At 48.3% G+C, this 14,801-nt stretch overlaps 1 protein-coding gene across 2 annotated transcripts in view; it reads right to left on the bottom strand.

Moving 5' to 3' along the window:
* ARL3 (ADP-ribosylation factor-like 3) overlaps positions 1-14,801 on the bottom strand; it is a 30,770-nt gene that overhangs the window by 15,778 nt on the left and 191 nt on the right. For both annotated transcript variants that reach the window (XM_010564812.1, XM_010564813.1), the window contains exons 2-3: positions 5,186-5,329; positions 3,937-4,053 (exon numbers count right to left, since the gene is read on the bottom strand). In XM_010564812.1, coding sequence (XP_010563114.1) covers positions 3,937-4,053; positions 5,186-5,329 — 261 coding nt within the window. The remainder of the gene's footprint in view (positions 1-3,936; positions 4,054-5,185; positions 5,330-14,801) is intronic.

Raw genomic sequence — 14,801 nt, 5'->3', positions numbered from 1 at the left:
GTAATTAGTAAGTCCAGCAGCCCTCCTTTTCCCTAGCAATGCTACTGCAGTTCAGAGTGTACAGGTATCAAGCTACATCTAAAGAAACAGGGAACCTCAGTATAACACTCAGGCAAGAATAGCCTGGCATGCCTTTTTCATTACTTGGTATGGGAAGGTTTTTGAAGGAGAAGGGCGCTGGGACAGCAGACAGGGACAGGGCTGGTGACAAACACTGAGCATTTTGCTTCCAGTCCCTGCCATTCCCCATCAGTGGTGATTGAAGCTGCTAGCACATCATCTGCATGCTCTTTGGTGGCTTACAGGGAGCAAGTGTCAGTCTGGTTTTCAGGGAATACATGAGCACAGCACCCCACCATCAAGATAAATGGCATCCTTGCAGGCAGTCTCAGCATAAGACTCCACGCTTCCAGGATAATTTCGACCAAATAGTAGGGGGAGGGAAGATCTCTAGCAGCAATATCTATTAAACTGTAGGCACTCCCTTAATGAGCAGCGTTAGAGTTGTTTGAAATGGGACCAAACAAGCAGCAGGAGAATGTGTATGCCAGGCCTGAGGAGGTAACCCAGCAACCTCACAGACCTCTCTACTGATCACTTGGGGTCTGTGGTCCTCCCAGGGCCAGGCTGATGCACGCTGACAGAGGCTGGGGGACATGCGGCAGGGCAGGACGCAGCTGCGTGGAGATGCGTCAGCACCGAACTCAGTTGGTGCCACATGATGGGGAAAGGCCTGTAGGCACGGCATGACATACAGCCTCTCCCCGCAATGTGATCCCAAGTACGTGCACCAATACTGTATCAGCCACGCCCGTCCTCTCTGCCCCGCCTAAGCATCCACCTCTGTGCATCCCATTTGGGGTAGGAAACACGGACCAAAAGAAAGGAATAATCATAGAATTGTTTAAGTTGGAAAAGAGCTTTAAGATCATCAAGTCCAACCACTAACCTATCCCTGCCAAGCCCACCACTAAACCATGTCCCTAAGCACCACATCTACACATCTTTTAAACACCTCCAGGGATGGCGACTCCACCACTTCCCTGGAAAACCTGTTCCAATGCTTGACAACCCTTTCAGTGAGGAAATTTTTCCTAATATCCAATCTAACCCGCCCCTGGCACAACTTGAGGCCATTTCCTCTTGTCCTATCACTTGTCACTTGGAAGAAGAGACTGACACCCACAAGAAGCTGCAAGGTTGGCAGTTGTGCTCTGGGGTGAAACTGGACTGTCATCTGTCCTTGTTTGGGACATCTCAGGGGAAGCTTAGCAACACATGAACGCAATAGTCGAGTGCTACTTCTCAAATGAAAGGCAGCACCTCCCATATTACGGTGCTTCTCTAACTGGCAAGGAAGAGCTCTGAGTCCCAACCAGCCAGGCTTTCTCCTGCACCACTCTGTTCCTTGCTAGGGAGCTATTTTGCAAGATGAGAATTGGAGACAACAGCGCTTGGGGCAAAAGCCACAAAAGCACAGCACAGAGAAGGTAAAGTATGTGCAGAGTGCCTACTTCCAAACCAGAAAGCACTGTGCCAAATAGCTGCAGGTGCCTGTCTGAATATGCAATCAGCCAGATATCCACACCTTATTTGCCTGGGTTAAGCTTCCAAATATCACAGGTGTGTGATGCAAGACCAAGCTCTCATTCAAAGGCACCTGCATGGATTTGAATTTGCAATCACTTCCTGCTTTTTAATACTGTTTAAAGGGTCCTTTCTGCTTTGTGTAATATGGTTTAGGAGAAGACAGAAGCAGGGGGTCCTGGGAACTGTAGTGTATCTCATTTCCACCTCCCTTCTATGGCCAGGGGCACACAAGAGCCTGTTTCTGGCTGTGGTGCTCAGTTGCACAGTTCGCCAGTTTGAACAGCCATTGAATATACCATGTTGGAGAAATGGAGTTTGAGAAAGAAATTCCTGTGAAGCTGGGTGCCTCCTTTGAGCAACATGCCAAAACAAAACCTGGAGTAAGTGGGTTGGGCAGAAACTGCAAGTGGTGGGACTGGATGAAGAAATAACATGAGGGATAAGTTGGCTCAATTTACAGATGCACAACCTACACCAGGTTTGTCAGAGGGTAAGATTACCGGCTAAAACAGGGGTGAGGGCTGGCAGAAGACAGAGTCATCAGCATATACTTGATCCCAGTTTTGGTGTGAATGGACATAGCAAAGCACTGCACTAACACGCCAACAGCTGCCAGTCTGTGACTGGGTGTCAGCACGGAGCGCAGGCAGGGGAGTTCAGGTCCATGTGCGCACCAGTTATTCCCTCTGAATTCACACTGCTGCTTCCCCCACACTGATTCTGCTTCTATCTACCCATTTTCTTACTCATATGAAAAGAAAGGTTTTATCTGTACATTGCTTTAACTGGGGTAGGAGGAGGGCAGGGAAAACAACTGCTTTCATCACCTTCAGTCTTCAAATTCATCTCTATTTCTGCAACTCCCATGCAGCACACACTTGGAAGGGTGGAAGCCCACAGACCAATGTAGCTCGTTGCCTTTGCCAGTGGAGTCTTCCAGATATTGTTTTGTGGTTGCACAGTCTCTGCAGCCCAAGCACCTGCCATAGTAGGCAAAGATCCTCTAGCTGCTGCTTTGCAGTGTGGACTTTGATCTGCACACCTACTGCCTCCCCACCACACACAGTTGCAGAGCTTGGACTCAATGGGCACAATCACCTCACAGCCATGCCATGCCCCCCTTCTTGATGGCCACAGAGGAGCACGTGAAGTGTGTCCTGCTAGTTTCTCAAACCCAGATCTTTCCCCTAGGAAGATCCCACCATTAATCTTCGCAAAAGCAACCAACCAGGTTTACGCTGTGGTGGCTGCCCTCAAACATCAGATTCCAAATTATGGCTGAAAAAGGGGGATCCGCCCAAGAGATTACTGAGGGTTTATTAGTCCCATTTAAATAACAGCTTCATTTGGACAATGCTTTCTAAATCTGCAGGTGCAGCCAGGCCCTTCAGGACCCCGACATGAGCCTTGGAGCAGAGAATCCTCTTCCTAGTGGCTCTGATCCTTCTGTGGAAGTGTACTGAAGCTCCCAACACGTTAGTGAGCATGTGTGTGTGACAGGAGGGAGGAAGGGCATCTTTCCAAGAGAGCTTCCCGCTTTCCCATGGGAGTCCTGCAGACCTTGCCTTTTCTCTGCTCCCATAGGCAATATTGCTTGGGGTGGGGAGAGGCCTGGAGTCCCCAGTCTGCCTTCATCCTGGCACACATAGCTGCATGTTAGAGGTGCTCTTTGAAACTAGTCAGGACAGCACTTGGAGGGTCCCAGGGTAACATGCTCTGGCATGGCAACAAAAAGGTCCTGCATTGTAAATATAATTGTAGTCATCTGTAGCTAATTGTAAGGTAATCACAGCTAAGATATCAAAAACATTAAAGGACAGTCTTATGTTAAAAGGACCAAAGGAAAAGATAAGGGCTCTTTCTGTGTCCCTCAGCCAGAAGCTTTCCTATCTGATGCCAGACATAGCGTTTTATTCTGGTGTGCCTCAGTTTCCCCAACTAGAAAAAAAAAGGCACCATACTGACCTACCTCTACACATGAGGCTTAAGTCACTAATACGCATGACGGGCCTCCAGAGTCTCCAGTGAAAGGAGCTATAGATGGGCAAACTACACGTTATTAATGTTCTTTCATTTGAAGGAGACTGAGATGAGAGGAAAGGAACTGGCTATAACCAGCACCATCCTGTGAAAGTAAAAACATACAACTGAATGATTTCTCCAAACATCACTGTGTTTTTCTTACTGCACCCAACCAATCTTGCCATTTCACTCAGAGTAACTCCTGTTACAATGGCAATGGTGTTGCTGAGGACTGGGACATTACATTACTTGTTCCTCAATTTCTGGCTGAGACCTTGGAAAGCCATTGCATGAACACGGCATTCAACTGCAGCCAATACTCACAAGGATATCAGTGTTTTCAAAATAGTTCCTCCAGTACGGCCTGATCTTCCTCTGTCCACCTATGTCCCATACATTCAGCTTGAAGCCTTGAGACTGTACGCTTTTGATGTTAAAGCCCTGGAAAGAACAGAAACAAAGCCACATAGAGCATAAACCTGAATGGCTGGATCACGTATGTAAGCAGACATTAACACTTTATATATCCCATGCCTGCAACATGCAGCGAGATGGGCTGGGCAGCCGCAAAGATGGATTGGCTGTGGGAGAGATGCTGGTGAAAGTGAACACAGCTGCCAAACCATCAGTTTGCCAGTGTTCTTGGGTCAAGGGCTGATGCTGTCATGGCTACAGAGACAGTTAGTGCCCTGGGAGGGCTCAGCAGGGTGGGTGCAGGAAGAGGTGGGAGAGCTGCAGATAAGGAGAAAACAAGGGCACTGTGAGAAGCAGGACTGAGCTTGTGAAAGCCGAGTAGAGAGTCCCAGCTAACATGAAGCCAGAGGTCTCAGCTCAATTCGACACGACACAGCTAATGCCGGGCTTAAAAGAGCAACAGCTGCATGTCTGAAGGGTCCATTTCATCAATTAGAACACCAATTGAAAGGGCATTCAAGTAGAAAAACAGGATGTGGCATGGACTTGCAACATGCTGCCACACCACCCAGGGGACTGGGGCTTGGAATTGGGGTGTCAGGGCTGGAAGCTTTGGGAGGCAGCTACAGGGTGAGGGGAACCATCTCCCATAGCTCTCTAGCAACCTCCTCTGGCCAACACAGGAGTGATGCTGCAGTGCTTCTGATGAGAGACATCCCTCTCCCCAACCTCGAGGCTCAAAGAAAGGGGACTAGAGGCTTCAGAAAGGGAGTGCTGGAATATGCAGGATCCTTGGAACTGGCTGGGTGAAAGATGCAAGGAGACAGGGGCTTGCCCAAGTGCTGCAGCATCCCCTGTACACATCCCCTGTTTGGCAAGGGCAACAGGAACAAAGTCTCATCCATGCAACCGTAGCATGACCCAAAAGCCTTCTGCAGAACTCCACAGCACTCGTCCACTTCTGCACTACCTGACAGATCTGGCCTGATGCTCTCTGGCTCCTTCAGGGAGCCTCCTCTTAAGCAAAAAACAAACAAACTTAATGGTGCACCAGGCTCCAGTTGCTCCCCCTTTTACTGAAATACTCTGCTGAATCATTAGTGCTTTGTATAATAAGGGACCACAAGAACTGCCTTGGGCAGGGAAAGGCCTTCCTCACCTGTGTTGGCGTGATGTGGCTGATGTCCTCAGATGCCAGCTGTTTCAGGAGTGTGGTCTTGCCTGCATTATCCAGTCCCAAGAGGAGGATTCTCACCTCCTGGTCTGGGGCGCTTTTCAGTTTACGCAGGATTGACAGTAAACCCTAAATCCGCAAGAGAGATCATAGCTGTTATTTCCACCCCCAACTGTCTCCTCCCACCATGCCATGCCCTCCTCCCTTGAAATGGGTTCTGTATGGCAGTGGATCCCAGGACACCCTGAACCCCTTCCTGCAGTCCCTATTACCATTTCCTCTTCTACTCCTCTCCCTCGCCCCTATTTTCCTGCATCTCAAAGAGTATCGACAAGGTCTCAGACAGCACAAAGGTCGCTCAGTGGGGTGCACCACTGGCTGCATTGCTTGTCACACAGCTGTTCGGCATTCCCTGTGCCAGGAAGATAGTGCCTAGGCATATCATGTGTGGGAGCTGCAAACCAAGTCCTTGTGAGCTCTTCATTATCAGAGGGAAAACCCCATTAATTTAATCTCCCTCCTAGTTAACTGCAGGTTACTATGTACCTGACATCAGTTCTTTTCATAGTAACTCCCCGATCATCTAAAACCCCGTTTATCTGTCTAAAACATGCTGGACCCATGGGGCATGTGCAGTTCTGATTCTCAGGATGTAGCACTTAACAACTATCTCAGATCACCACACATCCTCGCTAAGAAAAGCACAGTGGATTTCAGTCATTAGCCAGGCTCAGCTCTCTGAGCTGACAGTATCATTCAGGATTAGGAAACAGAATATGCAGGTCAGCTCATTTACAACCGCGCACAGTATAGCAGCACACCCAAGCTTTTGTCAGTGCCGCCTCTCGGAGACCTGCGCCTCTCTAAAATGGCTGGAAAAATATTCTGGATCCTGGCACATAACTGAGAGATGCAAATCACCCCACTTAGGTTCTCACACCCCAGCCCAGCCCCACAGGAGAGGGGCAGTTGCAGCCAAGGGCACAGGAGCAGGCTGCAAGTCCATGACTGCCTGGGTGTCCTTGGACACATTGCCACACTGCTCTGCACCCCCCTGCTTGGCAGGGACTGCTCCTCGGAGTCTGAGCGGCACACACCACACTGAGACCCAGCCTGGGGACACAGATGCTCTTGCAACTAATCTGCCTGAGCAAATCTGGGAGAGGAATACACCTACAGCCCTTTCTGGAGCCCTCAGGACTCCTGCTCAGTCTCTCCCAGACAATTCCCATGTTGAAGCCCACTAAGACCCACAGCCAGGAACAAAGTTCAAATATCAGCACAAACCTGGGCCCACAGGGCCCATCTCTCAAGCTTTTTTGTTCTCCTATTTGCAAAATGGAGACAATGCTTCTTGTCAACCTGCAAGGGTGAATCAGTTAAATGTCATGAAGTGCTTTGTTGCTATGAGGAACTACACCCTCTAAATATTCCTGCTGGGAGCCAAGGACTATTTGAGCCGTGAAGGTTGCTCCCGATCCCCTCCAGATCATGGCAATCAGAAACCTGTCCTCAAGATAAAGAGCTGCAGGACACGGTACAACCTTGACCACTGCAACACGTCCCCCATCTGTAGCAGTGCCCTTCTGCCGACTCCTGGAGAGCCCCACCTCAGCCATTTGGAAACCACCGCTTTCGACCACTCATCACACTGCTCCAAGGTGGGGAGTGCTTTGGAAAGGACACAGTGCTACAGGTTGTGATGCCAAAGCTTTCAATAATGCAGGATGAAAACACAGTGAGATTCAAATGCATGTGAGATTTGATCCACCCCTCTAAGCATTTTCAATTTGCAAGTAATTTACCAGTTTTCCATTTAAGTACCAGACAACTCAAAATACATGGACGATGTGTAAGAAACAGGGAAAAGAGAAGTAACTTAGTAAAACTGGGTTTCAAGGCTATCTGTAGCAAGTTGCAGGATTGCCACTGTTGCTGTTCTTTTAAAAAAGCACAGTGGAAAGCTGAGGTTCAGAAACGCAGAGCTCGTGCAAGGAACATCAAAACTGCAGTCTTAGAGCCCAATAAGCAGGCTCAGGGTGTCACCTATTTCATAAACAGGCTGGTAAAAAACTTGGAATCCAGGTCCCACTCAAAAGCTGTTAATCAGGAATGGGCTCTGCTTGGTAGAAGGTGCCATGCCTGCAGTGTGCAGGCACAGTAAATCCCCAAACTGCTTTTAGTTGAAGCGTACAGGCCTGTAACATCACATGCTGAGCCCTGAGGGCCAGATGCTCACAGCTGGCTCTCACCCATGGGCCCGTAGCTAATGAATTTCAAGGGCTGTGTTCAGTGCAGCCAGTCGCTGCAAGCCCTCCCAACCCAACAGCTCATTTCCCCGGCCGCAGTGCCCAACCCATGTTCTGCCCTGATGACAGTCTGTACTTCCACACGTCTGAGGGAAGAGAAAAGGATCAGTGACAGAAATACCGCTAATGCTTATTTGTTTACATGCATGTCCTAAGTGCCCTTGACATCATTAAAAAACACAAGTTTTAACTGCATGACTAGCAACACATTTTCTTTTCACCTGCAGTCAAATTTACAGTTGTGTTTGTTGGCTTGTAAATCCATGGATTTCAGCTCAGTGTGGACAGACCCCACAGGAGCAGGAACTCTAAAATTCACACACTCTCCCTCCTTTCCAGGGACACACTGAATTTCCCATTCTTATGGGCCTGACCCAAAGCCAACACACACCAGCCCAAGTACTACTGCTGACTTCAGAGCGCTCTGAATCAGGCCCTATTATTTTAGTTTATTGCTCACAGTTAAAAAAAGAAGCTGTTGAAATGCTAATCCTATTCACAGCACCACTTGCTAAGAGCAGAGCAGTGTATCCCAGAGCCGATCAGGATTAGGAGCCTTTATATTTCAGAATTCAACTCCAAAATACTGAGCGCAAAGAAATGTATTACAAAGTATTGCTTATCTACCATGGAGCAATTCTCAGGGGTCAGGAAGAGGAACAGTTGTAAATGTTAATAGAGCTTCTCCCATTGTAGACAGATGCTATTTCTGGGCTAGTATGACAGCCTATGAGAAAACGATCAGCATCGTTCCATATTCTACTCAAGTGACACTGCTGCATGGCTGATCACAGGATTATCTGGGGTAGCCAATAGAAGAGAGGATATATATAGAAATAAAAGTATTCTCTAAGGTATAAAGTAAGCTGATTTAAAAGGCTGGAAGACAAGCAAGCCAACATAGAGAAGTGGACTTTATTTCAGTAGCTGCCAGCATAGGTTACATGGTCTGTATACACAACTTAAATCAAGAGCCAAACAATAGTATTAGTTACTATGATTGTTACTATTTTGTAAATATTATGTAAAACTTGCACCCATCATTTCCCTCTAGTTAGTGAAGATTTAAGATTAAAGAAAGCCATATACAGATGGGTTTCTAACATGATTTTTTTTTAATTAGTCTTATGAGCACACTGGCTAGGAAGACAGAAAGCATTTCCTGACAGCTTAGTAGACTGGAAAAAATAACTCAGCTGAGTTCCCTGCTGCATGCCACCACTATGTGGGACAAGCAGCCCTTACTGCACACACACTGATGGACAAGCACTTCTCTGCTTGCAAACACAACGTTGAAACTAACTTAGGCTGATGAGAGTCAGAAAGCAACCCCTTGTCATTGATGGGAGATGTCAGGCAGAAAGCCATGAAATGGGAAAATTTGGTGCAAAGAGGATGCTCAGAAGCAACAGGAGAGGAGCAGGCCTTTGAAGCAGGGCAGAAAAAAAAAAAAAAAAAAGTCACAATGGTGGGACTTAACCCAGGATGCCTGCACGGCAGCCAGGCCAGTGGTACTCGCTCACTGGGCCGTCCCGGGTGAGGAGCAGGACAAGTCTCAAGCAGGACAGTGGAGACATTAGCTGGCTGAGGAGCTGCAGAGACAACTCACAGGAGTATAAGGGCAGACTCAGAGGAGTATAAGGGCAGCATGTCATTTGCACAAAACTAAGCAGACTGCGGCATCTGTAACAGAGAAGGGAACTGCAGATGCTGTTCAGATAATGAACAGCACAGCGTGGCAGCGCGTGCAGCCTTTGGAGAAGGGCAGCCATACGGAGCAACTCAAGGCTGGGCACAGTCAGCCAGCAACTGCTTCTTGGTCACCTCTGGGTTAAGCAAACTATGTTTTATATCAGATTGGCTTGTTTAAAAACATCTTTGTCCTTGGTGGAGCGGGTTTTCTTTACAAGCACCATGAAGAGACAGACTGATGGGGTCAGCAATGAGGAGACTGCATTTTCCAGACAGTGAGTGGGGACATACAAAAAGAAAAAAAGACTCCTGACAATTACTATGAAATCAGAGTGGGGCATTAAATTCAGAGATGCAAGTAAATGGGCAAGAGCACTCATAAACATATCAAGCATGAAAGCGAAGCTAACCATCTTATTAGCATCTTTCAGAAAACAGGGATGTGTGGTTTTATGAAAGTATATCATTGCTAGGTTTAAAATACCCACTGAATTATCAAAGGACTTTCAGTTATAGCTGCATGCAGTAATCCTATTCTCTTAAAAAAAAAATACAGACATATATAAAAATACAGTGACATTTATAGTCCTAGCTAAGGGTTTTGTGGGTTTATTCAGCTTTAAATCCATGCTGTATATGGGTCTTTTGAACTAGTTGATGCATGTAACTACATCCTGTACCACAGAAGCCGCTGAAAGGAAGATTCACTTTATAGGCCAAAGCAAAAATTGGTTTGGGACAAACAGAGCATTGCAATAATCTGTTTAAATATTGTATCAGATTGGCAATATAAAGCCATAATGGAAAGAACAATTTCCCCTCGTACTGAGGGCTGGATATACAGGGCATGGATAAAGCATGGCCCACAAGCCACTGCAGAGCACAGTTGATTCCTATTAGGACAGAGAAGTAAATGTATTCTGTTTAACTTTATTAGCCACAAAGCTCAGATAATGAATTTAAAATAAAACCACCCTCAGTCACCAGCAATTGCTTATCTACTAGATGTGGATATTTAGCTAGAATCAAATTCACTGAGATGCAATACAGCCACAAAGCTCAGCACCTCAGCCTGCCGCTGTGACCACATCTCCCCCATCTCTACACCCTTGCACAGATGCCCTCTTCCCTGCTGCTGCAACCACAAGTCACTTGTCTTTACCCTCAAGGCCCTTCATAGCCAAGCATGTTTGCTGTGGAGTTGACGGCTCCTGTCTTCCCATGGCTTGTGAAGCCAGCCCCAGCGCTGCCAAGCTCTATTCTCAAACCTTTGTGCCTTTCCTACAACGTGGGAGAAACTTCGCGAAATATCCATAAAACCATCCCATGATTCTCCTGTGAATTCCTTCTCTGCCACACCTGCAATCCTTGATGAGGTTTAGGTGGCGAACATGCCAAGTTCGAACCTGTCTTGGACTTTCCTTACTCATATCGCTTGGTTATCTCTCACCTCAGACAGACCACATTTCCATGGCATGGGGAACATCTCTGTGTTCTGCCTGCACAGCACCTAGTGCAGCTCTGGCCCACAATTTACTTGTAAGCAATACGGTAGCAGTTCACCATTTTTAAAGCATAAGTTAAAGATAGAGGGTGCACATGATGGTTTCAGAAAGTCACACAGGAAAAGCTGACATGGGGAAGGACAAGGGGCTTAGTTGAGCAAAATATCCTGCCTTCAGCAGTAGATATTTGAGGCTACATTTGTCGTCCAGGGTGCAATCCTGCATACACAGAGCTGGAGGAGGGGAGTCCTTCCTGACAACTGCGCTGATTAGCTGGTGCCCTGAAGAATGATGTTTGATTACCTTTATCTTCGGCTGCAGAACTGCAAATGTCACTAATGGTCATAAAATCACCCAGTCTTTTTCAAAATACAACTGAAGTAAATTAATCTATTGAGCACAGTTTATTCAATACTTCTTACTCTGGCAAAACTCCCAAAAAAATCATTTGCTTGCTGCATGTCTCCACCATATGGTGTCATTCAATGCAGACTTTCTTTTCTGCACTGAAATCCAAAATTTAATGGAGTCGAGTCACCTACAGAGTTTTTCCAGCTCAAACCTACTAACATAGTTTTCTGTCAAAGAGGTCGCACAGCATTTTCTGGTTTGGTATATTAACCAATACCAGCATGAATCGTCCTTTCATAATTAAAATCAAACTCCTCTGGTTTTAGCAAGTTTGAAGGAAGTGCTTTGCCCTGCGCAGAGTAGAGTTGATGCCTAGTACCGGACTATGTTAGCAGTCTTTGTCTGGTTTCAGAACTTGAAAGTCTTGGCCAGTTCCTGCTATACTGTCCTATCTGCAGGTAATTTCTCATATCAATGTCTCAGCAATCAGTAAAATAAACCAAAAACATGACATGGAACTGTACTGGGAAACTAAAGCAGCAAGGCACTATTAAAGCTCTTGAAAGCATTTTTTTTTTTAATGGGGCCATTTTAAATAAAGCCTCACTGCCAAACAACGAGGGACAAAAGGAAGAAATTCTGGGTACTAGGTACACCTACAGAAGGCAACAGAGAGATGCTGGTTTTGCTAGAAACATGAGCTCAAGACCAGAAGAAAGGTGCCCGACTACGCGTTTAGGTATGCTGGTATTTCATCCTCTCCAACAGATCTGCCTAGTGTCAGCTAGACACTCCATGACTCAGTTTCCTCAACTGTAAAATGGGGCCACGTTTTGACAACCCTGGTTTTGACACGATGATGTCATCTACAATCAATGGTTTTAGAAAAACACCGGCCATTCTCTGGCCCTGCTATCTATCAATAACATACCATCTCACTCGTTAAAGATTGTTATTACAGTGATGAGGAAGCCACAAGCTCTGCTTCACACAGCATTTCCTAAGCTTTGGAAAGCAGTGTATCCTTTCATGTAGCAGCCTCCCTTCGCCCTTGCTGTGCGCCCACCACAGATGCTGCTTAACGGCGCCAAAGACTTCAATGCTACACATCCCTCATGCTACACAGTTTTATGGCTCATCTTTCCCTCTGTGCTCCACCTATGACCTTCTACCACCCCTGCCCCACAGCTGTGAGAAATGCTGGTATGCTCTGCAGAAGGAGACACTTCCCCTCTGTACTTACTCACTTGGATGAACACTGAAATAATTTAAACCTCACCATTAACCCTCTTATCACTGGAGTTGGAGCAAGCAGTCGTTGAAGGGGGTTTAAGCACTTCCCAATGCAGCCATGACATGCCAGAAACATGCTCATGGGCAGCTACCACGGCTCAGATGACAAGCAGTAAATTGTTACATCAAGTTGTCTGGATCATTTCTGACTGCTGACCCACACCCCCAGGCTGCCATAGCTGCTTTGGATATATTTGCTGGTGTTTCAGAGAGTTTCCACTACTAAGGGTTATTCTGTTTTAGTGAAAGTTGAGAATCTAGAGAGATGGTACAGAGCTCTGCAGTCCTCTACCCAGCCCAGGCAGTCCATCAGGCACCCCAAAGTGCCACCCACCCTGCCCAAGAGGCTGCAATTCAAAAAGTAACTCCCAGAAATGGAAAATAGACAAAGAGGCAGTAAAATGTTGTATCAAATAACATGAACACTGGGAAACACCCAGTGTACCCTCTCCACACACAAAGCACTCGGGTAACAGCAGCCAGATCCCAGACTACACCAGCTTATCGTGAGACATCACAATGCAGAAGAACAGATTTGGCCAGCAGCAGCTGCAGGCCAAATGTGTCCCACAAAGCACTGTACTGCTGGAGGCAGCTGCCCTCATCTTTACAGCAGATGTCCATCCTGTGATGGCTTCAGTGTCTGGTGTGACATGTTCCATCATCGACTGATCTAAAATAGAGCAGATCCCACAGACCTTATCTCAATCTCTTTCTCTGTGGCCCAGCAGGTGGGGACACAGCCAGAATTAACCCAGTGAAGATAAGGAGCTGCCTTTGCTGCTCTTCTTACGCCTCCTCCCGTGCTGTCCACTTGCATGAATCCAGCTTGTGTCCAGAGGGCTCCTGGACTAAACATGCTTTGCCCTTGGGAAAGCTCTTTCCTCACTGCTATTTCCTTCTGCCTGTGCTCTCTGCACACCACTGCATCCTCAGCAGTGGCTCCCTCACCTACTGCAGCTCTCTCTTACCACCCCTCACCTGGCAGCCCCAACTCTTCCTTCCAGTCTTTGCTGGCCTCTGCCAGCATCCCACTTGTCCCACCCCAACTATTCCAGCATCTAAACCCAAGTTGTTTCCAAGACCCCAGTCCATCATTCAACCTTACCCCAACCTCGATTCAGACTACACCACACCCTCACCACCCTGCCCGTCTCCCAGCATTGCCCTCCACCCTAACCAGATCCTTCGCTGCACCCAAGACCCAAATTCCTCCCTTCAGTCCACATTGCTCCCCCTCAAACAATTCAATTCTCCCCTTCCATACTACTTTCCTCTCTGGGTCCTCTCTTTCTCTCATCAGCATCAAAACTCCACTTCCAGCCCTTTCTACTGTGTATTCTTATCTCTTCTATTCATCCCAGACTATCACTGAAGTCCCCAGCCTCTGGCAGAAACCCCCAGAGCACACAACATCCCAGCAAACTATCCTAGCCAGCCATCATTGACTGGGATTTCCCGGTGACTCACCAGACTGTTTATCCCACCCAACTGGCAGGTTTCTTTCAGCCCCTGAGCACCATGCCTCAGTCCTATCCATCCCTGAACACCCAACTTCTTCATCCAGGCTTTTGCTGCCATGACTGAGCTCCCCTTCTAAGGCTGTTTACCAACAACCGGCCCCTCCACCTCAGCAAGCTATCCAATAGCTCCCTCAACTCCTGTAGCCAGGATCCAAGCCCCACTGTGGCCCCTTCCCACCTTGGCTAAATTGTCCAGTGTCCCTTCACAATTGCAGATACTGCCAGGCCCTCCACAGTACTGTCCCTCAGCACTGTCCTCCATCCTCACCAGGCTTCTCCATTGTTACTTCTCTTCTCAGGCCAAGCGCGCCACTGCTGTTCTGCTCCCCAGCCCACCCAAGCACCCAACCCTCCATCATGGCTTCCACACCTTGACTGAATCAACTCCAGACAGGCTGACTCCATCCCAACAAAGCCCCCCCGCCCCCAGCATCCTCAAGCCTCCCAGCCCCCGCCAAGACCCGATTCAACCCCCTTCCCCAGGTCCCCCATAGCCTCCAGCTCCTGCCAAGACCCCGACTTCAACCAGGAGGCCCCAAATTTACACTGCCCCCAGCCCCAGGAGCATCCCTTTGGCTGGGCACCTCCAGCCCACGTGGACCCAGGCCCCCATGTCCTCCTCAGTGGATGCCCCTGTCCTACCAGGTCCCCCGTGCCCCAGGCCTCCACGCTCCCCCGGGGTGGGCGCCCCCGATCCCAGTGATCCCAGGCCTGCCAGACCTCCCGGGTGGGTGTCCCCAGCCCTCATGTTCCCAGGCCTGCCAGAGCGCCTGCCGTCAACCCCGGCCGAGCACGCCGGCCCCACGGCCCGAGGCCCGCCAGACCCCCGGGTGGGTGTCTCCGGCCCCCATTACCCCACGCTCCCCCGCGGTGGGTGCCCCCGGACCTCAGGCCTGCCAGGCCCCTCAGGCGGGCGCCGCCGGGCCCA

This window comes from Haliaeetus leucocephalus, unplaced genomic scaffold (assembly GCF_000737465.1).
Source record: "Haliaeetus leucocephalus isolate CR32 unplaced genomic scaffold, Haliaeetus_leucocephalus-4.0 Scaffold184, whole genome shotgun sequence".
Classification (NCBI taxonomy): Eukaryota; Metazoa; Chordata; class Aves; order Accipitriformes; family Accipitridae; genus Haliaeetus; species Haliaeetus leucocephalus.
Note: the sequence above shows the minus strand (reverse complement) of the source record. Positions and strands in the feature narration are given on the sequence as shown.